Raw genomic sequence first — 26248 nt, 5'->3', positions numbered from 1 at the left:
CGCCACGACTACCACCTAGCCCGCGTCAGGAGGCTAGTCACAAAGGCTAAACACTTCATAAAACTAACATATGCACAAAAAAAAATTAAAACACAAACCGCCCGACACTAAAAAACACACACATAACCCAAAACAAAATTAAAACACTGTACAAACACTACTATACTACACTCCGCGTCATCTGCACACACGATAGCCCTAAACTCAAAATGGCGTCGCACCTAACATACAAAGGACCGGCCCGCCGTGTTGCCGTGCGCTGCCACGTTGGCAGAGAAATCGTCCACATGGGTGCTAATTCAGCCCCAGTTGGGTGCCAGTTGTGGGCGATTCCTCTGCCCGAGGGATGCGCACGACAAACACACAGTGGGCCATATGACAAACATCTTTAATCTCACAGGGATCGTCGAAGTCTGTGCTAGGTCGTCGTCCGGGTGGCTGCGGGTCGTTTCCGTGGAGAGTGCCAGGAGCGAAGCAGGAAGGAGGATGCAGGGACCAAGATAGGGCGAGACGGCGGCGCGTGCCTTCTTTTATAGCCCCCTCGCCCGGCACCGGTTATCCCCGAACGAGCGGGGAGAGGGAAACAGGTCGCGCGCAGGGAGCATTGGGATAGTGGCGCGGCCTTCGAATGCGCGGCGCGCATGGGCCTTACGGATACGTGGTGCAGGGCCCCACAAGGTCATATTTAATAGCCGCTATCTCTGGTTCTACACAAACTTGATTAAAAGCTTTTGCGGAAGATTGATGAATCATTCAATGACTATCAGTATTTCGACTTGCCTGAGCCTTGGCGGCCACCTTTTCATGGACCCTTTAAAGGAGTGTAGACATTTCATTTTTGACTTTGTGTCTTGTCTTATGTAATGATGTGCAAGACATAACTGTACATGAATCACCTCATGATATTCGCCTACGGCTGCTGAATAATTTATAATCGAATTTCTTTTCTCACCAGTTTCGGTTTGGTTTCAATGGTCAAGCGATGGCTGTGACGTCAGTCAAGTCTAGGCCATATGAGGGATGAATAAAACAGCTGTATAATTGTTCCTGCTGTTCCTGCCTTGTCTGAATTTACCACAACGCTAATGCCAGCCAGCTTCAAGAACAGGAATTACAAAAGGTGAAAAGTGAGCGATTATATAGCTGTTTGTTTATGCCACGCGTGACCTAGGCTTGATTGTGACGTCACAGCCATCTCTCGGCTGCTGAAACTGAAACCGAAACTAGTGAGAAAAGAGAATTCACTTAAAAATTGCTTAGAAATCATGGCCATGAACCGCATGGTGATACTAATACAGGAATGTCTTACGCATCATTAACAAAGAGAAAAATGCCAACAAAATTTCGCGTCTATAGTCCTATTAGGGTTCTCTTCAATCGGCGAGTCGGTGGTTTCTTCATATTCTCAATTTCATTGCTGTGCTCGGTTAAATGGATGATAGGTGTTCATAATATTGGTTCACTCGTTCGGATTTCCTTTATGAAGGGCCTCACCCTCAGCATGGACGTGCATTTTCGTGGGAGCTTGCTGGTGGAGGGGCCGTTGCAGCCCAGAAAGCAGGCTTGCCAAACCTGGTATGGGCCATCGGTCCGCAGCAGCGGCTGCAGCACGTTCATCTCAGGTGAGTGCCTGGCAAGTTCTTGAGACGGAGCTTTCAAAAAAGCATGCCTGTCCTCAGCACTTGCTTGGAGGGGTCCCTAGCACTGTACGTGCACAATTGCTGGTGTTCACTTTCTTGGACTGTAGTCCCATAGCATTCAGCAGGTTTGCATAATTGCTGTTTCCTTCACCAGGTAGTTCTGCCAGTAGGTGAGACTGCTACTGATTGCCGGTCTGCTTCTTCAAGGCGCTCGAGATGTTTTCATGCAAGGGCATTACCATCATGGCTGGCTCATTGGCATCATTAGGAAATTTGCGATGTTTGATATGATGGGTGGCCGCCTTGAAACACTTTTACTCACTCGCTTGTTCGTTTGCTAGTTCACTAGTTTGCTTTTGTTTAGTCGCAAGCACAATGTATAAGGGGTTGGAAGGTTTGAGTGGTGCAGCTTCTGCATGAGCTTGGCCACACCCCTGATATAGGCCCCTCATGGATTCGGTGCAGATGTCGCTGCAATGTGCAGCACGGAGGCAGTTAAAGCAGGCTCTTGCTTTCGCCAGCAAAGGGTGGCAGCTGTGTACTGCGCTGTACGAACAAAGTTTGTAGACATTCTTGGTGTTGGAGTTGCCTGGGATGGATTTCGTTCTGCCTCGTCGCTTAGTGTCTGGGGATGTAGAACAGACTTTGGTTGAAAGTCTTCAGTTCCATGAAGGACTCATTCATAGCCTAATCATAATAGGTGCTGTAGATGGTGCCTGTAATCATGTTGTCCAGTGGAGTGATAGACGTTCTCTGCGGGTACACCTGAGGTGCCCAGTGAGTCAAACGCCAGGTTTTATTGAAAGTGCCTTCGCACTCATGTCATGCCACCTCAACATACGAATAACAAAAGTGCAGCTTGCATTGAAGTGGTTGCGATAAAGTTTTACATTCTGTGAACCGCACCAAACTGCAGGAAACTATATTAGTGCAGAACAAGTGGAATCCGTACAGGTTTGTTTTGCAATTTGCAATTTAAACATATATGCTGGGGCGCACCTTTTGGATTTATAATGTAGTGCGTTCTGCAATGGCGTCCCTCATAGCCCTTATATCTGCTGTGGTATGCTTTCAGAATGTAAAACCCCACAATTTGCCATTTCCATGGTGTGTTCATCCAACAGCTGCAGGGAGAGTAAACTGTGAATTAGCCCATTCATGAAGTGACATCACTTACTAAGCTATAGAAGCTTGGGTTGTCAGCCTTGCCACTAACAGTCAGTGGCAGTTGAGAGTGGAAAGGCTTAGCCCATCGCAGCATCCATCTACCTTCTTTTACCTGTGGCATGGACAGCACATTCACTCATTTTAATTTACTGCTTCATTTAGTGACTCCCTTGGTAAAATCACCCACTGAACACGGCTTGCCTTCCAGCCTGTAATAGCAGCATTGAGCATGAGTAGTGTTCCAAGCAGCTTCCAAGTTATGCATGATTTACGAGACTCAATAAAAGGAAGCCTCCATTGTTAGTTTCACGGTGTCCACACCTTTGCAGAGCAAGTTGCTACTAATTCTTAGAAACAGTGCACAAAGCTGACATACAGACATGCATAAATTTTGTCATTGGTGACGAAAAGCGCTAGATACTCAGTCAAAACCATCCTGTGCCAGATACCCATCAGTATTGCTCCCGAAATACCATGAGCGATCTGATAGGGCGTGATGTCGAACCTTGTTTCTACCACGCTGGCCAATGGGTTTCCCGTTTTCAGTGGTCTGAGCCTTACATCTGAGCAATTCTGTCACAGTGACCAGTTGTTGACCAAGCCATTGTTGGAAGCCGGTGAAATTCCACGCTGTGTCCAGTCATTAGTCGCCGGCCAATGCTACTTGGTGCAGGCTCATGGGGCTTAGAATCGAGTAAATACAGAATTTAAATAATCACCTACAGTGCAAGCGCTCACTTTTTTGGCACTATGGTTTTACAATAAGGACTATGTTCAAAACAACATCTACACCACTGGCAAAACTGCACTGTTTTAACAGATCCTTAAAAAGGCACACTTCGAAAACCAGGCCCTCTGCATTTGAACATTGAACAGACCCATGCTAGCTTGCTACAAGGTCGTAGAACTGCAGCTGTGGAGGGGCAGCTGCATGCATCAGAGTAGCAATGTACTGGTTATTAGATCACTGCATTCAGCGCGTGTATAATTCCTAGGCTTGTGATAATTTTTCTGTGTAGTAGGGTTGCTTTTTGTTAGGTCAGTCAACGTTAGATATTTTCTTCGCATGGTAAGCAGATGCTTCACGGCGATCAGTGCCATCTTTCTTACGGCGCGGCACACTGCCAACTGAGGGATCCTGAAATGGTCAACCCGTCACTGTTTGGAATGTCTCTGCCCCATAGGGGGTGTACAGTGCATGTGCCACTACAGTGTAACTAGCAAGTTGCAAGATTCTGTCGATATTTCCCGAAGAAGAAAATAGCCGAGACACCAGTTGTCTGCAGAGCATGTTTGACTAGTCAATACTGGTCTATCTTTGTCACCTAAATCGGCAAGGATACGTGTCCTCTCCGAGCTGATGCAGGCAAGGCGAAATTGCACCTCAGTCTGGTGGAACCAAACTTGTGGGTTCTGGGGCCAGAAAGGTGCGAGACGAACCTGCAGCGACGAGACGTCCTGTGGACGCGAGTCCTGTTCTGCGGGTGCTGCGGCATCAGTCATATTTTGTCCGGCCTACAGTGCTGGTTACTTTAAAACGTACGGCCTGATGCAAAAGCTCTGCAGTGTTCTAAATCTGGCCCATTCACACTGTTGCTGATCATCAGTAAGCATTGCACAGGTTGCAGGGAAACGCTTATCTGGTGCGGCAAGCTCTTTCAAATGGCCCATGTTTGTTTCAAAGCCAAAACAAGAATACAGCCGTTGTGGCCGCTGAAGTGTTCCATTCGTTGGCAAGAGCGTAATTGGTCGCATATTAAATGTTATCTGCCTCTTGCTATAAAGGAAACTGTTCATGCTCTGTCACATCTTTCACAGTGAGTCTTTCAGCGAGAGCTAGACATTGCGCGAGAAGTGTGAAATGCTTTAAGGACTACCGTGACCGCAAAATTCATTCAAGGCACGGTACTGCAAAGTACAGCGGCCACTTCTACCACTCTGTGGCACCTTTGAGAATTTCTTCACAGACAGCGAACACTAATGTTGCAAGATGCACTGTGCATTCTTCAGCAATAGGAAGCATGCATCTAAAAGCTGTAGCACTGGGGGCAACCCAATTCAGACATGCACCTCACGTAGACGTCCTCTTGTCGTTGAGCACCCGTCGATGTGGGGACTGCCTCGACAAGAATCGCCGATGCCTTTGTTCTTTCACTGGATTACTGCAATGTAGTAGGCACCGCAGCGGGTTGCTGATACCGTTTTCAAAGCCACTACAGTGTGACTAATCAAGTCCCTTCGGTGAGCTGATGCCACAAAAAAAGAAGAGGGCCTCAATCGATCCAAAAATTTTACACGATGAATTCTCAGCAAAATGGGGACCACAAATGTTAAGAGAATGTTCTACACAACTGTTGGAGATAGCATTTTTGTTTTTCTCAATTATGGCTTGCGCCCCCTTTGGTACCAGCCATATTGGCAGCATTGTTTAGCGTTTTGAACGGCTCATTGCTATGCTTAGCCCATCAAGCTAAAGGTATTGTAGTATTTCTGAAGCGTGATCAGAAGCTTTGTCCACTTTAGTGGAATAAATCTCAAAAATACCTCTTTCAGCTCCACCTTATTTTCTATTCTGATGTACCTGATTACTTCTGCCATCTGGTCGCAATAAGATATGTCTGGCATGCTGTCAAACATGCTCCCATAGTACTGTGCGGATTTGATATCCAAAACAAGCTTCTCTTTCACATGCCTTGCAAGCTTGCCAATGAATTTGTTTTGTGTTGCTGGTGAAAGATGACAGATGACTGAGCACATTATTTTGTCTTAAGGCTTTTTCAGCCTTAATATGTGCTCTTTAACCCTTTAACTGGCAAGACCAGATAGAATGATGCTATAATTTTTTCCTTGGTTTGTATTCGTTTTTATTAGTCTAAATGTGCATGAAAAAAAATGGGAATGCGTTTGAACAACGATTTCGAAAAATACAGAACGTCAACAATTTTGTTGATCTGCCAAAATAGGGAGCACAAAGCTGGCAAACTGACATGCGTCAGTCATGTTCTACTTGAGGTGGAATTGAAGGAAACAGTTGTTGCCGCTTTTCAGGCACAAAAAGACGTCACATTTGGCGCACTTGAAGCCTGACACACCTTTATGACATAAAGCACAGCGACCCCTGACCTGCTGTGTTGACTGCGACTTCGGGTGGTGCTCGCTAGCGGCCACTGGCCAGTGACTTATATTGTCGTACCTGGCGTCATCTGTGGGAAGGGCATGCTTTCGCACTGTAGTCCCTGTCTGGAGGCTGCGCAAAGGGGGTCTTCCAACAAGTCGAGGGCTCACCAGCTGCAGAGCCGACTTCAGTGCATTTCCCACAGACACATGGAAAGTCTTCAATGGCATCGCTTTCTCTCCTAATGCTTCGCAGTCAATCTTGTAGACGAGCCAAGCATTAGCAATGCAAACGTCAATGGCATATCCAAAAAGCGGAAGATGCCATCTGTGAGATTTGGCCGGGGTTTTGTAAAGGTGAACCAGCATATCTGAAAGGTCAATGCCACCCATGTGCTGGTTGTATTCTTTCACTACTGCTGGGCAACTCACGGGCACTTTTGACTTGTGTGCGCTACTGTATCTCTGTACTGTGCACACTGGTTCCACACCATGGGCGTTGCTTAGAAGGGTCACGCATTTGTTGTCGTGCCATTTCACAGCTATTATCCCGTCCGATGAGCAGAAGTCAACAGACCCACATTCTTCTTTGAAAGTTCCTTGTCACTTTTTAGGACACCGTTCGCTCCACCTGTTCTATTTCCGCGAACTGTGCCGACGCAGTGAATCCCAAATTTGGTCTTCATTAGGTGTATTAGATCGTAGTTAGTGAAAAAATTGTCAAAAAACACTACTTTGGTGTGAGGCTCCTCAATGGTCTTGGAGAGAGTCACGACAACTTTTGCACCCAAAAGGAGTCCTTCATCAGCCGAGCCTGCTGGCACGTTGTAGAATGTGCTTGATCCTTGATACATGATGAGGTCGTGAATGATTCCATTTGAGCTTGACCGACAGAACAGCTTGAAGCCCCACTTATCAGGCTTGTTCGCGACGTACTGCCGCAGGCTCCCGGCACGTGTCCCCTTATAAGCAACCATGACCTCGTCGATGCTTTGCTTGCTATCTGCTGGAATTTTTAAGAACTGCTCTCTAAGCTTTTCGAAGAGCGGTCTGACTTTGAAGAACCGATCGCCATCCGGAACATAACTGAGGTTATCCACGAAGTGGACATACCGCCTGAGCGCTTGGAACCTCTTCAATGGCATGACATCAGCGACAGGCGGAAATCGCCCCTCCAACGACCAGTAATCTTCAAGCGATGGAAATTTATATACTCCCATGAGCACAAGAATGCCAAGGAAGCGCCGAATCTCTTCTGGTGATGTGTTCAGGCTCTTTCCTTGCTGTTGAGTGGAGTACAGATTTGTTTGGTAAGTTATGTACTCCACCAGCTCATCCGTGAATAACGACTTGAAGTATGTGTACGGAGTGCACACATTTTGCGGCGATACATGAAGTCTTTCAGGAACCTGTAGGCTGGGGATGTCCACTTTTTTCCAAGCTCTTGGCTTCTCGCGGCTTCTCTTGGTTTGCGAACCTCTGTATCGTCTTCTTCGTCGTGTACAGGGACGAGGACACGTGTACCTTTCTTTGCTTTCTTTGTAGCAAGGCCAGAGCAGGCAACTGAGTGGCGCCTCCGGTCTGTATTACAACTTGGAGTACTCTCAAGGTCATCTGAAGGACTGCATTGCACGTTCAGACTTTGCTGCCGTGGTTCACCTCGTCCGTATTCATCAGAAGCGTCGTCATCGCTGGAGTCCAGCTCCGAATCGCTCGGATGTAGCGGCACAAGCGCGACGCCTTTATCCTTCCTCCGTGCTCCATAAAACAGCGTTGTTTCCATGGCTGCAAGGTAAGTACGTTACTTGTCGGCAACAGGAAACAAAAATATGGAGTGATGAAAAGCTAACGTTCCGCGGTACTCATTTCACCTTTATATAAACACGAGTACTCGGATTCCTGCCATAAACCCTTCCCTACAAAAAGAAAAAAAAAAGTGACCTTGAGCAGCTCAGATGCAAGTGGTAACGCAGAGCTAGTTCTAAACAATGTTTTCTGTTTACCTTTACGTGTCCGGCGTCACGTTCAAACCAATTGTGGATATGAAAACAAACAGTCGACTGCACATCATTGACGGCAATTTTCTACCTTATTCTGGCAGCTCAACAATTTTGTAGACAATGTATTTTGTCCTGCACTGCCGCTTCTGTTGCCAAATAGGTTATACTATTCTGCAAGGGCCACGTTTAGAGGCGCCTCTACAAGGATATAAAATTGTCGCCACCCTTACCTTCGAATATCGGCTCCTGTTGAGGCCAGAACTCTGCCAACGTGGCGCGCGCGGGAAGAAGACGACGACTGCACATGAGGGGTCAACACGGTCATTACGCGCCATCTATTGACGACTCACACAACTTCATTTCAGAGCCTACTTCATAAAAAGGCTAAATTTAGACGAACACGTTCTAAATTTTAGGGAGAGGCATTTTGTGGCTGCTTATAGTGGGTCAACAATATTGTTGATCTGCTGGTTAAAGGGTTAAGTACTGGATTATATTTAGAAAGCATCTCAACGAGCAATTTCAGAAACTTTCCTTCGTTAACTGGCATTTCGTCTTCCTTTTGCTTGCAGAAAGCCAGGTTCTGTTTTTAAAGAAACAGTGTAATATCCAGTAGCCGATACAAGATAATCCTCCATTTCCTTTGCTCAGTTTCCATAGAATCTATGCGCTCAGCGTCAATCGTTTTCTGCAGCCTTAACCTTGTCTGTAAAGTTGTCTGTAAAGGCAACATAGGTGCTGCCCAGAACTTTCATTATCTGCCCCTCCAGAAACAGACATCGTGAAACTATGGGAACTTTCATCCTTAATGCGACTTATCTGATGTACAGTGTCATCACTTGAGTCACTTTCAGACATCTCCCCAGCTTTCTCTGCTCTTTGCAGTTGTTCCTGACCTGATTGCACGGTGTCTGAAAGCTCATCTTCAATGCAAGGGCACCGAGAAGAGTCTTTCGATAAGCCTGGTGTATCACTCGCTCCCTTTTTCAGATGAAGCATGGCTCCAGCTTGTTTTTCGATTTCCTTCCATTTGACCTCTCGTGCTTTCTGCTGCCGAGCCCCACTTGACCTTCTGGTGTCCTGACCGTGACTGTGTTGTTTGTGGAGCGAGTTCTCATCTGGTCAGTTGTTATAGCCAGCCTGCCGTCAGTCTGGGCAGCTTCATAAATTGCCGTCGCCAGGCTGGCCAGGCCCACAGTAAGTAGGTCGACTCTCCCTTGTGGTTTCACAACCACCTTATAGTCTTCTGGTAGGCGAGGCATGGGTTGGTGTTTCAGCGATGGCAGAGGTCGGGTGAGCAGGCGGAGCACTGACTGGCCGATGTCGAGGAGCGGCAATACTGGCACTGCAACAGCACCGCTGTCCAGGTACCGTCGGCCAGCTCCGCAACAGTGATATTGGCTCCTGTAACTGCGTAATGCATCCTCCGCAATAATGTAAAGGTCGATGTGCAAGGCACTAGCAGTAGCTAGATGAGCTTGGGGTTGGAGGCGGTGGTGCAGAAGTGGGGTTCCCTCGCAGACGCGCGGAGTCCCAGGAAAGCATGCTTTCACAGTCGCGTCAGCAGGAGCTTCGCCACATCATTCCCAGGAAACGGGAGCCTTGCTCAGGGCGATAGGTCGTGATTCGTGGTGAGAGGCACCGGAGCTCTTGGAAAATGTGTTCGCTCTCAATGTATGCTCGGTGGGAACTCTGGATTAATCAGTGTGATGCACAGGCTGTGCATCGAACTCGTGTTTCTTGTATCCACTGCTGCTTGACAGGGTCATTCAAAGCCCTGTCATCTCACGTGTTTTGTAAAAAACATGTGTCACTCCATTTGCCCATTTCGCTTTTGGCAGCATACATTCCATGTGTTTCATTCTGTCAGGCGAGCTTTGAGTTTACCAAACAAATTCTGCATAGTCCTCTATGTTTTTGACAAGTTGCAGTTGAAGGCCACTTGATGGGGTCCCGACACATTTGCAAATGGCTTCAGCAGGTTTGCTGACTATGGAAATGCCTGGTTGCAAGGAGTCATCGGTGGCAATTTTGTTACCTTGATTACAGACAGCGGTTGCTGGTAGGTACACTCCAGGTGTGCTGGCAGAGCTTTGGCTGGTTGCACGTAAAGGTGTCATGCCGAGTGGTGATGTGTCATGGGTGAGCATGACACATCAGGTGCCTGATGAATCCAAGCGGCCTGTCAAAGCTGGTACCCCATTTTAGAGTGGTGTGGCTCCATCTGGAGCGGACTAATTGCTCCAAACCACGATAATTGACTGCTAGACTCTGTGTTTCAAGGGCCCGCACCGCCATATCGGTGGTTGGGAGATCAACTTTTGGATTGAAACTTTCCCCAAGCCATAGCCCCCCTCTGCCCCCCACTCCACGTACTGCCTCTATTTTTTGTCTGGGCCTGAGGCCGGCCCACATACTAACACGGGGGTCCCTCTTGCTGTTGTTGATGCTCAACCGGTACCTGCGGGGTCCCGTCGACTTGCCCTGCCGCAGCAGCAGCTTCCAGTGGGTCCTGAAGTCTTTGTGCCCGCAACGGCCCCGGGGAGGCCCTCCTTGGTGTGGGTGGGGACGATCGCCTCTGGGGTTGGATCATGCTGATCTCTTGTCGGTGCTGCTCGACGAACTTCTGAGCAACGTCAGCCGCCGATTGCGGCACCGGACCACCAGGCCCTCCCCCGTCAGCGGCAACCGCCCCCTCCACGTTAGTTCCCGAAGTTAAGGCGACGTCGAGACGACGCCGCGGACTCATGGCAAGGGACGGATCCCCGACCATGAGCCCAAGCTCACGGCTGGGCCCGGGGAGCACCCCGGTGATGACGCGTCCATTACCACCGGATATGATATCCGGTACCCAACCATGGCATGTTGTCCAAGCCTTGTACCAGAACCCGGGTTCTGGGTCTGGCCGTGTCAAGTCAATTTGCACCTCACCCTTCGGGTCACCGGAGGGCGCGATGTTTGTCACGTAAGTGAAGGTGGTTCTCTTGAGGTACCCCTCAGAGTAGAACCGTCTGGACATTGTGTTGGTAGTGAGCCGGATGCGTGGAATGTCAGCACCCGCGCAGGTGCCCGGGTCCCAACTTGCCAGCTCGTCTGTCCACTGATATGGCCAAACGTCAACGTTGACCTCAACTTCACGACGTCCGGTTGGTGCGTTAGTGAACACAATGAATCTGCTCCTCACATAATCTAGTGAGTCACAGACCCAAGGAACAAAAACCCAGTTCCTAACCGGGGACATGAACACTCCGATCTGAATGGAGTCGACGTCATCATCAGGGTCATATGCGTCCCTGGTAATTTCAGGCCGCCGCACTTCTAACCCCAACTTCTTCAGCACCTGGAAGATGATGAAGGTGGGGAGGGGGAAGCCTGTAACCGCTTTGATGTCAGAGGCGGTGCTCGATGTTGACACATTTTTGGTTGCGGTCGCGTAGTTTGACCACTGTTTACCGTCGATGTAGAGTGACCGCTTATGGTCCACTGGATTCTCTACTCGCGAGTTTGTGTACAGTGGCACAAACTTCTTGACCGAGGTGGTCAGTTCGGAAGACACCACCAAAAGTCCATTCAGTGTTACCCAGTCTAGTCCTGCGGCGAGACAAGTCCCGTATGTCACACCGGCGAGTAGCAGGGCATTACCACTCACCCAGTATGACAAACTCATCTCATGTCGTGGATTGATTGACGCTTTGCCGGGGGCCACGAGTTCCAGGGCACGGGCAACCCTAACATCGTAGCTGGCTCGGGTGACCACCACAGAATGAGCACGGCAGTCGAAAGACTCCAGCTGTGGCCAGGAACCGCCAGTGTTGATCAACCATTTCCCACTCCCCTCACGCAGCATTCCTGCCGGCGAGAGGAAGTAGTACTCGGTCCATGCGGCCTGAGTCCCCACGTCAGTCACGTCATCTTCAAATGGCCCGATCTTCTTGGCCTTGGGGCCCCCCCTACCGAACCGGGAACCGGAGGCGAACTCATCCCCAATGCAGGTCAAGCCCACGGAGTTTGTCCCGTCAGGACATATCCCCGCACCGAGGTGGAACACCCTCGACAACTCGGTCGCCAGGTTGAGGGCAGTGTCAAAAGCATTGGCGGTACCCACCATTGCATTCAGCATTCCGAGTGCCTCGTAGGCATCTCGCTGACGTCCGTAAGGCCGGCCGCTTGATGATGAGGTACCTAGCCAGCTGTCAACTAAATTGCGGACCTTGATGGGCGGCCCCCCACTTACTCCTTTACCCCACACTGGGACAAACAGCCCATCGGCTATCTCTATCCTTAGGTCCTCTTTGTTGTGCACCTCCGCATCGATCACCACGAACAGAATGTTCTCAGGTCCGGGCACAAGTGCCTGTGCAGCACGAGGAGTGCAGGCTAGTTCAAGCACGAAGGAACCGTCGCCCCCAGCGTTGGTGGCAGTTACATTGTACCGAACACGTTGTGTCCAGTACAGACTTGTTACAAAGCTAAGAGCGTACGGCGCAAGGCCGCGCGCTCCGCTGTACTCACATTTAATTGGAACGATGGCTGTTGAATCGTCCCAGGTGTCATATCCGAAAATGGCGTTCTGTGAACTGAGCACCTTTCTCCTTGTCATCAAAAGAGAGAACAAGGCCAGGTCGACAGCCAAGACTGACCCGTCAGGGACCGTCTTCCTGTAGGCGCCCAGACCACGCACCACTTTTGTCACATATAGGTCGATGGCAAGGTGGGATGCCACCCGCGTGAGGCCCCTCATCTTCCCGGCGTCCATTATCACCTCGCTCAGCAACATGCAGCGCAAGAAGGCTGCCTCATCGCACTGCCCCCCGGAGGAGGAGCGGATGGCTTCAACTAGAATTGCCAGGAACTTGGTGTCAATGCAGGCGGGAAAGGAGAAGAACCTGTTGGCCTGAAAATCGCCGATCGGCTTCGCTAACATTGAAGCGATGGCGCTGTATCGAGGGGTTGTCTCCAATGCCGGCTCTCCGGGTCGCGCCAAGGCGTTAACCCTCACAAACCGCATTGGGAGCGTACCGGGGTACGATGTCACTGTTGTTGTTATTGGTAGTTTGGGGTCCACGACTCGTTTTATTCCCCCCAATGTCAGCGGGTCTGCCCAGCTCCAGGGTGTCAGGTCGGACGGTGTCTTTGCCACGCGCTGAGCAGCCATCTGGTCAAGCGTCGGGGGGTTCCCCCGCGCTGAGGTCCATGGCCTGTGGGAGACTTTGTCTCCAATATGCTTGGGCCAGCTGTAGTGGAAGGCCTTGGTTTCCATCTAGCTTATGGTCATTTGTTGTGCTTTCCATCGGTTTTTGTTTGGTCTTGTTTTACGTGGTGTCAACCACCACCACAACTGGTTGAGTAAGGGGCCCAGAACCCACAGTGTTTGTCACACTGTTTCCCGACATAAATGCCATCCAAAAAGTTTAATTTTGTCCCATGATTTCCTAATAGAGGGGGTACTCATCCCGCCTCTTCCCTATGTTGATATATCTGAAGAGGTTTCGGTCCACAATAAACAAGAGTGTGCTTCTGTGTCTGCATGACAAAAACAGTCATACACTGTGTACAGTAATACTCTAGTAATACTCGTTACAGTAGTGAGTGCTATTCAATATTTTTTCACTGGACAGCAGGAATGGTTACAGTTCATTACTTTTCAGTGAAGCAAAGAGAACTCTCCATCTCCGTTCAGGCATTGTGAACATTGTGATTTACAAATATAAATCTTAAGATGTCAACAGGCAGCTTTGAAATGTCAGTAGCTTCCTGGTCAGGCTAGGCTTCAAATTAGCAGAAGAGTTGGAAGACAGTTATCATCCGCAACAGTTTTAATGGGGCTGTGAGATGGGGATGCGGCTTCCATCCAAGGAGCCAATAGTTTGTGAAAAGTTACTGAGGGAATGACTCCTGGATGTGGTGACTGCTTCACGGAGAGGGGGCTACTTTCAAAGTGCCTTGTCTCATCATGCCATTTCTTTCACAAAGCTGTTCTCCTGCGTGGTCAGCTGAATGTTTTTGGCACTGGTAAGCTTCCTGCCATCTGTCTGGTCATGGTCAACTGAAGACTGCTACTTTGCACAGGCATCTGGTCAGGGGCTTCCTTATAACCGTCTCGAACACGCCCTGGAAGTAACTGATGACTGCATGGGGTTTTGTAGAAAGCTTTTTGCTTCACTTTATATTGCAGCGAGACATAGTGTTGACTCTTATAGTAGAAGCTCTTTAACGCCTACAGTCACACAGGGGCACCTGGAAGGAAAGGGTTGAAAGAAAACCATCAAATTCATCTCATAGTCTGTCATCCTGCCTCCTGTATTAGGGCAGGCTGTTGTTGCAGACTCCTGGTTGATCAACTTATCCATGAACGGCGACAGTTTGATGAGTGTGTCCGAAGCGTCGGGGGTTGGGGGACTTCGCAGCATCATGTACTGCTGCAGCTGACTTGGATAGAGTCAAGTGGTATTTACAGCTCTTGCTTCCAGTGGGATGACCGCCCTTGCAAACGATGCACGAGGCCTGACACGAAGGCATTTACCCCTCCATAGAGGGTTTGTGTGCCACATCACAGCGCCGGTTTGTAGGCTGTCTTAGCTGAGGACACTCATCCTCGCTGTGTCTGAGTGTGTGGCAGTTAAAACAGGCTTCCGGTCGATATTTGAAGGGGAACATTCAAAGGTGATGCTAAGGATATTCGAAGGTGAAGCCAAGGTATCGCATGAAGTGGGGTGGCTGCTTGCTCCCAAATGTAATCACGAAATGAGAGATGCCCCCACCACGTGAAGGTCAGCTTTGCGTGCACGAATCTCGGGAAAAATCTTAGCGTCTGTTTCATGGCTGTACACATGGTAAAGCACCACATTTACAGAGTGATGCTTTTGATTTGGGCATATTCAATGACACGGTGTTGATCTGGAGTGCTGACCCTCACTGTTGTTTGTAGGGTGAATTCTCACCTGGTCGGCTGTAATTGCCAGTCTGCTGTCGATCTGGGCAGCTTCATAAATTTTCTTCAAATATACATACTACAGCTTGCGTAGCAGTTCATAGATGTGCTGTTCACTTCCATTACAGAAATGACTAGGCTTTCTAAATGCATCAAGGAGAATAGCCGTGCCAGTTGGTACATGATCACTAAAAAAGAGCACACTTTCGACAGGACACAGGGAGTTAGACACCACACAGCTCTTCACTAACAACTGAAGAAAATTTATTGCAAGCTTGCAATAAATAGGAAAAAGGCCCTGAAAATGAAGCCATGAACCGTCCTCTTGTCACTCCTTATCGTCGTTGCTGGTCCAGGTAGCTGATTTCCTTTTTTGTTAGCGTCAATGATGGGGTGCTTACACATTTATCACTGTTTTTCTCAATCATGTAAGCCTCATAAATCTCACGCATGGGTTGTCGATTATAATGCTTCAGTATCTTGCATCTTATGAAATTAGGATAGCAATCACAATTTGTCACTTGTGCGGCTAGCTTGCTGCCGTAGCCTTTGTCAATGTTCCCGATATTCTCTGTTAACCGAATGTGAATACACCTTGTTTGTCCAGTATACGTCGCTCCACAAGAAAGTGACACCTCATAGACTGCGTCAGTGTCACAAGCAATGTATTTGTCTGTGTTTTGTCTTGCAGCGGGTTGTATCTGCAGGGCCTTTGTTCACCATTGTGCACAACCTGGATAGTTTGTTTGGTACATTACAGACTTTTTACAGACATTACAGGCTTTTTAATTTGAATGCAGAACAAAATGGCACATATTGTGGTTTAAAAGCAGGAGCTTGAGCTGAACCTGACAAATGTAACTGGTTGCTCTTCAGTGCAGAATTTTCGTCAAAATTGACGTATGTCAATTCTTTCTCCTTTACCAGCTCGGCAATGCTCTGCTGCTTGCCTAACACAGGCAGGACTGTTTTCTTTTAAGGATTTTTTGTCCATCTTGAATAATGACACCATCAGGACTTCAGCCGAGCCATGGCACCTCAGATGCAACTTCTGTACCCTGAGCTTCTGTTTTGTTGCCACCAAAAGTGCAATTTTGAAACATTCTTTGAATTTTTACTTCTCATGTGCGATTTTTCTCTTTCTTTAAATGTGTAGAGTTCTCTACAGATGCTACAAATTCTTTTTTCTTTCACATTGCCAGAATGTGCATTGTTGGCTTAATTTACAATCACATGTTTACCTGTACACACTTCTAACCCTTTTGCTTGTTGCTAACGCAATTAGGGAAACACAGCACCCTCATGTTAGGCACATGATAGCCTTATTTGCTTATGCACGATAAAACCCAACAAAATATTAAATGCTGCCTGGGTCACAAGTGCAAGTGAGAATGAATGAAAAGACTGACTATTGCAATGTTTATGTGTCATGTGACCTGTAGGGAACTGTCCACAGCCACTATTTCACTGTTCAAGCTGAACGACCACGACAAACATGTAGTTATAAGTTATCAAGGGGCCATAGACAGATGTCATGTGGCGGTCATTGTTTACTAATATCTTAATCACTATAAAGAAATGGGCTGCTAGAATTGGTGTTATACTCTTTATTCTCACTTAGCCAAAATCATTATTTCTGCATATCGCAGAAAATAGTTTTATGGATAAGGTACAGTGCATCTTAACTGCTTACAGGCTATTGTTTCAACAAATACACTCCTTTATAGTATCCTTCTTCTCTCCTCATCACTCAAGCAGTGTAAAATGCCCTGTGGAGTAAATGCTGCACATAAAAATTTAGCATGAAGGAATTTCAATATCATCCTTTTCTCATAACAAGGAAACCAGTCCGAAATTATATAATTCCATTCAATAGCTCTCAGCCGGTAGCTGAGCACTCTGGCAGGAAATGGGCTTCAGCTAGAATGCTCTTCCCTGACAGATGTGGCACGACCTGGCTTTTTAGGTGGTCTGCCACACTTGGTAGACTCGTAGAGAAGCATTGTTTAGGTCTTTCCCGAAGGTGCACGATTTAAAGACACCACCGTCACTATGCCGCTCTGGTGCGTCTACATCTGCAATAAGGAAGTTCCAGCTTTTGTCAATAATGGTCATAAGCACAATAGAGAATATCCCTTATAAAAACAAAACGTATATGCATGAATGACGTGTATGACATCTGGTATATAGTCAAATACAATGCCAAGCTGCTGTTATACGGATCCATCTTGTTCTGCACTTTTGGTACTCTTCGAGCTGCAACTCACCTCAGGGTGCAGTGTTGCATATTCGCATTGGATCGGCAGACAGAACAAGGGGGGCAAAGAAGAGGTTTTGGGACGAAGAGGGCGCGCTGTAGAGATTGGGTGCAATGTCGGCACATTGACAAACGTGATGACAGCCCAGGATTAAAAGCAGTCAGAGGAGGCTGAATGCTACGCTGTTTGTGTTGCCGTGGAAAACAATTATAGATGAGGACATGAAAAACAGCATCGTTTACACAGATTTTTTAGCGTCATCACTGCATTAAATTCTAAAAATGCTGTTGAACCACTGATAGAAACATTATACATAACATTGTCGAGATCACAGCACAAAAACATACTATAAAATTGTGCTGGGTGCCCAGTCACGTTTGAATCCGGGATAATGAAAGAGCAGATGCATGTGCTGCACGTGCGAAGAATGTGGAAATAAAACAAATCAACATGCCACACAGAGATTGCACGAAGCTAGTGCGTAACAAATTAGGAGCGAAATGGCAAGCTACATAGAAAAGTCAAACAAAGAACAAGCTTTACTCCATAAAGGCCATATTGGGAGAATGGCAATCATGTAAACATTAGAAAGGATTCATCGAGGTAATTTTATGTCGTCTATGCATAGGTCATGCACACATCACTTATAATTTCCTGCTAACGAAAAGAGACAAACCTGTATGTGAAATGTATGGTGGCGAGCTCATAGTTAATCATATTTTAATCTCATGCCCACAACTTGGAAGAACACAGAAAAAAATATTTTGCTGTATCTAACCTCGTGTTTGGCGCATGATAGTCACTGTTGCTTATACACCATAAAACCCCATATAACTAACATCGAATTCATGATTTGGAATTGCATCCAGGTTTCCTGCAACGCTGTGGGGATCTTGCGTCCATCTGTGGGGATCTTGCGTCCATGTATTCAGGCCAGTCTGTTTTAGCATTAAAACGAGCAGGCTCATGACAGTGTCAGTTTGAAACTGAAGCAAATCTATCATGTTCTTTTGGACAAGACCTTCAGCAGAAGCAGAAGTTGGCGTTCCGCTTGTGGGAGCGGCGTTCGACCAACTTAAATAGCCTCGCGTTCTCAAAGGACGCAGAAGTTGCCGAAATCTCAAACCAGGACATGGTGGCTGGGTCGTAGCCATGTTGCAGCTGTTGAGAAGCCATCTTGCCGTGGTTGGGTGACTCACGGCCGGGCTGCGGCGCAGCCGTTAGGCCTATCATTGCCGCCACAATACGCAAATGAAGATCGGCCCTACGGAAGGAAGCCTTAAATAGTCCCTGTGTGCGGGTGGTGTCCACAGGTAGCTGCCAACTTCATGCAGACAATCTCAGCTGGTTTGATGGGGTTGCGGTCGAAATTCCATGGCTCCAGCCAAAACTTTGGCGGAGCTGATGCGCTGTACGTCTGCTCACTTCGCGCGCCTTTTTAGCTCCACGCAAAGATTGACTCCAACAGTATTTGGCTTCCTCTTCACCACTTGTTTTGCTGGGATCCTACCAGCGAATGCCACCATCTGCTCATCATTGCAGTTGTGTTCAAGCTCAAATTGAAGGCACCGGAACTGAATCACATTTAGGAGTGGCCTCACCTTCCAGCATTGTCCAAGCTACATACATTCCTTGGCTTATTCTGGTTGGTTATGTGCAATGCACTTCACTGCTTAAAAAATGTATTTACCGGCATTGCATATGTGATTGGAGGAATTTAGCTCTAAAAATGGCACAACCAACAATGTGGTGGAAGGGTTCATAGCAGTTTTAAAGCAAACAATTGAGGATTTCTAAGGAATATTAAGGCCTTGACACACTATCGTGAATTACGGGTAGCATGGTGTCGGGTTGGGGAACCGCAGCCAAGTTGACAATAGGAGACGGAATTAGGAGGATCAAAGGAAAAGAGCTGTATACAGCTATATACAGTATAAACAAAACTCAGAGCAGGACGGCAGCCTGCCTCCGTTGAGAGCTTCTCGAGCAATCCCTCAGTCGCTTCGCAACACGCTCGTCCAAAAACACTCGCATCTTCCTCTCGTCTAGCCCCGCCCACACAGTCGCATATCACTATCAGGCAGCAGGCGGTCCAGATGCAGCTGCAGGTCCCAAGGTCGCAGGAATGGGGCCACAGGTCCTGGGACCCATCTCAAAGCTGATAGCAACAAGCGTCCGATGGTCGGCCGCGCATTCAGGCCTGCGCACACTGGAGCAGCCACGCTGGTTCCCTCTCTCCCGCTTGCCGAGGTTGCATTCCTCCCGAAACCGCAAACGCAGGGGGAGAAGAACAAAGTCTATCCCGCGACACGGCGGCGCCACACAGCCCGGCGACGCGGTGAAGCTTGGTCGGCCTAAATGCCCGAGGGCTTCAGCCGGCCTGGCACAACTCTAATTTCAAGGGCTTCAGGTGACGATGTGTTTGGTATCTTGGACAGAAAATGCCTTCAAAATAATTCCTGGATATTTTGCAAAGAAAAGAAACAAGGCATACACTGCTTTGAAACAGACTAGCAATTTAAGAGACATTTTTCATTTCCTATATAGACTTATTCAGCATCAAAATACAGGTGATCACACTTGCTGGACGGACATGCACACTTGGCGTGCACCAAGAGCTGCATGAAGCTCACGCATGATACTGCATGATACTCACATGACATGCCTGGTACCTTAGCAGGTGACAACCTGGAATGCACTGCGGTTTTTTCCCTTGGCAATGTCTTTGTTGCACTGTTTGCTACTCAGGCGATGCTTTGCAAGTATGTCTTTTCCCCACATAGCAACAGCAAGATGCTTGCAAAAGGAGGAGTCACCTGGTTGGCCCATCAACACCGTCCAAGTCTCAGTGCTCACAACTACATTAACCGCAAGGGCTCCTGCATGTATTAGTTGGCGCAGAAAAGAGTACAACAGGACAAGCGCTTGTCCTGTTGTATTCTTTTCTGCGCCAACTATTACTCGTGATAACTGCTTACAACGTTAATTCTCTCGTACCCAGGTGCATGAATGGCATTTTCGCAGACCGGTTGATATAAAAATTGTGCAGTCGCGCGTGCGTTGGTCAGTTGCTCGCAGTCTATGTTACTGTTGTCGTCGCTTTCTGATCGAGTGCTGTAGGCCTATGGGCAGCTGGCTTCGAAATTGGATGGAATCATGTGTTACAGCACGCGATACATGATGCGCGCACGCATCTGCTAGGTTGCAGAGTCCTACACTTCGTACTCATTTTAGCAGCTGCTGCCGCACACCAGTGTTGGAACTCGCACTGCACGCTCACGTGACTGCCTGGCACCGCTGCAGCACTTTTCAGAACTAGTGCAGCCAGTGCAAACCAAATCGAAGAGACCTAAAGCGTTACTGGTGCTAATGGGGTGATAGTTGTTTTTTTTTAACTTCCCTCCAGTCTAATCACTTGCAATGCAAATAAATAAGCGATATCTTGCACTGCGAGAACAGCCTGTGTATGGTTCGCATATCAATACCGTCCACAAGGGAAAACATTGCTCATAGTCGCCAGAACTCGCGCATCAACTTTACATCTGTGAAAGTCGCAGAGCAACAGCGGCCCAGCTGCTGTATGCATTGCTGACCCAGGAAAATTGACCTTTCATGCGCCGGGCGAGCAAAATTCTGCTTGTACAACAGGTACGCAAATAAGCTTTCCCAGCCAGATTTACTTGAAACTGGTAATTTTGTGACATTACGCACGTGTTTGAGCATACTGCGGCCATGGGTCGTGCTTCAACAACATCTGAATTCGCAGATGCTTTATGCCTTAATTGATGTCGTTTTCACAAGTTTTCTTGCGTAATCCTTATAAGGCATCATTACGGCCAGAGGAATAAAATTTCGCTTCAGAAATATCGGCGCAGGGCTTCAACAAAGTTTTCCACGTTTTTCCTCCATGTTCTACATGTCAACAGCATAGAGGCAGCACATAGCTTATTTCACTGACAACTGCTCTGCATCTTCAGCCATGTTTGTGTAAATAGAATAACTTAGTGAGTTTATTCTCATAGCCCCTTATTTGCTTTCCAATAATGCAGGAATGTGCTAAAGGCTAGAGGAAGCGTTTTCGTGTGGTGGATTTGGATGTTTACAATAGCTATGCCCTCCACAAGAAAGCAATGGCAAAAGCTCACTTTGCTCGAAAGATACCTCCGAACGCTAAAGACCCAGCATATGTAGATGTGCCATTCACAACAACGGGCAGACGAACAGACTCTGTGGGAATTTCACGTTTATGGTGCAGAAACATGCAGTTGTATCAAAATGGCGCAATTGGCGCAGCAGTTGCATCTGGCAGGATTTATCTGGTAATGTGCCTCTGACATACGTACACTGTCGCATCCACACGAAGGCTCTTTTTTTTAATATGAGCACACGAATGTGCTCTCAATCTGTCCCCGAAAAGTCTATGTTTCCTCAGTTTGCTTCGGAGCTAGTTTTCTGTGCTGAAAGGGGAATGTTTTGGCTGCATTTCACGTGAAGTCGAAACGTGGAGAATGCGTACGTACTCATCGAGTACGCCATTGACGACAGGCACAGCACAGGCATTTCACTAAAGATGGCTTTGCGAAGTGACAGACTCACCTCCGAGCTTTACAACATTTGCTTCATAGAACCTCTCATCACTGGTGTGTTTGCCAGCGCTGCTGCACCAATACACGTTTTTGTTCTTTGCGACGTCGTTTACCGACGACAGGCAGTAGCTTCTGACTAAGGAATCGTGCACTATAGAAGTAAATCCGTCTTTATATCGGACGTACACTAGGCAGGTGCCGCAGACATGCTTGCGAAATGTTTGTCTAGACACCGCGAGAAACAAAAGAAGCCTACGGCACCCACGGTGCTTCCTCCGGTATCTTCCGTTTTCGTTATACCGTTATGATACTGCCCCTTCAGCTTTGTTTGCAGTAGCCGACGAACTTGCTTGGCTTGCCACATGCAGCAATGAGCCAACCACGAAGCCCAATTAAAAGGGTCAACTCCGGCTATTTTTTGATATTCATAGATATAAATGAAATTGAAATAGATATAAATGAAATCGTGACTCGCGCTGCCAGACAGGAAATTTTACGGCCAACACTGTGCTTGATGATGTCGCACTTGTGCAGGGGTTTTCAAGCAGACGACGGCGAAAATGCGCAGGGCAAGACGACGGCGGCTCTAAGACAGCCAGGCCCGACGCAAGCACGGCCGACAGCCAACTTGCTTAAGGATCTTGGAATCACTGTCCTGTAGTACACTCGATCCTTCAATGCACCGATAGGGGGTATGCCTGCGTTCTATTGTTGGCTGCACGAGTTATTGTACGAAAGACAACACACGGATTTATCGCTGACTTGCCCAGAAAAAGAGAGCTTCGTGACAAATTGAATCGTGTGATCTGGCGCCCCCTCTTTACCTGAGAATGCATGTATGCTCGGATCATTTCATGCGCGGGCCTGCTTCAACACAGTTCTGATAGTTGGGCCTCGCAAGTATAGGCGATAGTTGAAATCGGATGCTGTGCCAGCGATCTTTCCACGCCGCTCGCTGCAGTCCGCCAGTGCTGGCACGGCGGATTGTTTGCGAGCCAAAAAAAAAAACATGCTAATCAATTTGATCTCATATAAATAATATGTGATTGGATAACTTAACGTCAAATACCATTACAGAGGATCGCTGATCTGCAATGAGACTGGGGATAACTGCGATACACGCGAATTTCTGCTCGCAGTTTAGCTGCTGGGCTGAAATTTACCACTTGTATCATTCATAGCTGCCGTACGCTTTGCTATCCCTCAATCATCAGGAGTAGTGCGACAAAACCATAAAGTTTGGTGGACACAAGATTGTAAGGAGGCGAAGAAACAACAAAATAAGGCATGGGGAATATTTCATAGGTACCCCACACAGGGATCTGCCTCGCATGTGTCCAGCTGGCAGGCCGTCTGGCTTAGGTACAGTTGATATTCCGGCAGGCGGCACTATCGTGACGGATGTAGGCCTCCTGGAGGGCCAGGATGTCCGGGGGGTGGGGTTCCGCCTGGAGCCGGCTGATAGGTTCCGCCCTGCGGGGGCAGAGGGCCCGACAGTTCCACTGTAGGACCCGAGGGCTGGAAACCTATGGTGTGGCCCTAGCCATGGCCACACCATAGGTTTCCATGGCCACACCATGTGGTGCTGCAGGTGGCCGGCCCCCTCCCTGGCGGGTGAACTGCTGGAGGACGGCTGCTGGCAGGAGAGCTGAGATGGCCTGAAGTGTGGTGTCCAAGGTCCGGAACAGCTCCTCCATCCAATCTCCCATTCAATGTGGCTGGGGATGGTGGCGTGGCCGAAGTCCCATTCACTGGTATTGAGGGAGAGGCCAGACAGTAGTCCTCAGTCACCTGGCACCTGGGGGGTGACAGGAGGATCTTGGGAGTATGTAAGGGCACCTGAGTTCTCCCGTAGGCTGGCCCTCACCTCCTTCTGTGAGAGAGGCTGGAGGGATGCTGCCATTGCCGCTGCCACCTGACGTTCCTCCTGCCAACGGGGGCAGGAGGGGGTGTTAGGCGGGTACGGCCCCCCGCAGTTGGTGCAGTGAGGTGCTGCAGCATTGCAGGTGCTGGTCTGATGGTGGCGACCACAGCGCCTGCATCGGATAGCATCCTGGCAGGAGGCCATGACATGGTCCAGGCGACCGCACTGGATTGGCCGTGGCAGCGCCGGTCGGACTGGGAGCCGCAGACTGAAGACCGTCACCCAGGCTGGAGGGTCCGGGGCCCCGAACCGCACTCGGAGCGCAGTGCCCCGAGCCCGGTGGACTCCAAGAACCAGGACAGGCGCCGGAAGCAGGAAGGTCCTCGTCTCTGATGTCCACCGGCACCTATGGACATATCCCATGGAGGTGCCCCTCTCAGAGGCTGGACGGCCCCGGACTGCGACCCCCGCCAGGGTCTGGAGGTCCAGGAGCTCAGTGAGGGCCCCCTCAGTGGCAACGTCAACAGCCACGATGTTCTGTGAGGGGTTGACCCTCACCACCAGGACCCCAGGTGCAGCGGCCAGGTCCACTGCGATGGCCACCCTTGAGCGGCTCAAGGAGGCCCCTCTATGGACTGGCTGGAAACGGGCAGTGCCCGCTCGACCCGGTCTACTACCAGCATCTTTCACGGCAATGGGCCTTTCAGCATTCTGAAGAGCTTCAGTTGCTGTATGGCTCTTTTAACATGCATCCTTGCCCTTGCAGTGCTAACGGTTTGCATTGCACCTGCTGCACTAAACTGCACTTGCTTCCACAGAAAGTGTGGCAGAACCACACCGATTCCCATCTTGAAATATTCATTGTCTATATTGAAGCCTTTATCCACCATAACATCGTCCTTAAAAGGCTCCAGCTTGCAAAGAATGTCGGAGTCCTGAACACAGGCTTTGTCAAATGTGTGGCCTCCAAATATGTCGCTCACAAAGGTGATTAGAGCACCTGGAGCACCTGCGAGTTGCGTTAAGCAATTAAAAAAACATTTTTAATAAGTCAGCACCGCCTACAGATGTTAAACTAACCAGCGTCCTAAGACATTCTGTTACGAACCATTTTTTGGACGGTTGGTCCTCATCACCATGTCTGCGCGGTGCCCTCTTTTTTCCTTGGCTGGCATGCCATGCCAATATCTCCTCCAGTTGCTGCAATTTTTGCACCGAACAAAGAATTGCGCGATGCTCTGTTGATGCAACTAAATACAATGAACAGTACAATGTGGTGCCTCCTCACTTGTCATGAGAATTCTGGTGTTGTAGTAACAGCTAAGCATTGTGTCATTGCCTTCCCAAAATGCCTCATACGTTCGATTTCGGACGTCCCTTGGGTGGCATTTTAAGATCGCGTCATGCTCCATGCCGCTCCATTTCATTTTCATTTGAATGAGCAAAAATATTTCGCAGATTCACAACATGCCACCAGTCAAGAACAAAGGGATCTCCCAAATAATGGGAACATATTTTTGCAGATTCTGGGCACCAGCATGCATGCTTGCTTCCTGGGTATCGGATGCTTTGGCGTGAGCGGCAGCTTAGGTAGCGCCAAAGTTTTAACTGCTTCTGTGCGCACATGGCTGAATGGGCCGCTTTTTAGATTACACTTATGTGAAACAACTATAGTGACGAGACATTGTCCATATAAGCTAAGCAACAATCACCCTTGGAAGATGCTCTCAGTCTTGAATTCTAACTACTCCATCATAGCAAAAAAACATATACTTGCTTACGATCTGTTTCCAGCCTAAGATGCAGTTTGTCTCCACCTTTCGTTTTCCTGGCGTCTAAAATACAAAAAAGAAACACCATAAACAGTTCAAAAATGAGGTTTAACTGCATAAACACAAAATTTAGACAATAAGAACTGGTGGGCGAGTTGGTCTGACATATCTAGTGAAGCAGCGCAACGGCACAAGGCCAGAGGAAGAACGGGGCAAACACACCGCTGAACTGACAACAAAACAATTTTGTTGTCAGTTTAGCGCTGTGTTTGTCCCTTTCTTCCTCTGGCCTTGTGCCGTTGCGCTGCTTCACTAGACAAAATTTGGAACTGTTTCCTAGCTTTTAACAAGCAGCAGTCACTCACCAATAAGAGGCCTGGAAGAATGAGACTAATGGTATAATGAAGAATGCAATTTGAAAATTATTTTCAATAGCAAGCTGTGGTACTGAGGCCCAGAAAAATATTTTCTTTTGCTGATTAGTACTTGTGAGCACGCTAGTGGGCTATACGACTCCGACGACCTCTGGCGCTGCATGGTTATACGCAAACACAATACACACACATGAGAATTAGACCAAGACGTTAACACAGATGATGCGCTCGCTACCAACTGCCTGTTTTTGTGGTATGAAGAAGAGGAATGCTTCACAAAAAAACGTGGGGATGCAATATGAAGTAAACAAAAAATTCAGAAAAAATTCAGATCGCGAGGGTGTCAATCTCACGGATCAGGCTATTCCCAAGCATGCTTTTCGATGGAGGCGAAAAGCAAGGTGCCCGTGTGCTGTGCGATGTCAGTGCACGTTAAAGAACCCCAGGTGGTCGAAATTTCCGGAGTCCTCCACTACGGCGTCTCTCATAGCCTGAGTCGCTTTTGGACGTTAAACCCCACAAACCAACCAAACCAACCTATT

At 48.3% G+C, this 26248-nt stretch overlaps 1 protein-coding gene across 3 annotated transcripts in view; it reads left to right on the top strand.

The window, feature by feature from the left end:
- The window catches only part of LOC146177999 (uncharacterized), a 99221-nt gene that overhangs the window by 37484 nt on the left and 35489 nt on the right, over positions 1 to 26248 (top strand). For all 3 annotated transcript variants that reach the window (XM_084580696.1, XM_084580695.1, XM_084580697.1), the window contains exon 2: positions 1487 to 1622. In XM_084580696.1, the coding sequence (XP_084436822.1) occupies positions 1487 to 1622 (136 nt within the window). The remainder of the gene's footprint in view (positions 1 to 1486; positions 1623 to 26248) is intronic.

The sequence above is a fragment of the Amblyomma maculatum genome, chromosome 10, assembly GCF_055883805.1.
Source record: "Amblyomma maculatum isolate TAMU_Amacu chromosome 10, ASM5588380v1, whole genome shotgun sequence".
Classification (NCBI taxonomy): Eukaryota; Metazoa; Arthropoda; class Arachnida; order Ixodida; family Ixodidae; genus Amblyomma; species Amblyomma maculatum.
The sequence above is the reverse complement of the archived record's forward strand: the minus strand, read 5'-3'. Positions and strand labels throughout refer to the sequence as shown.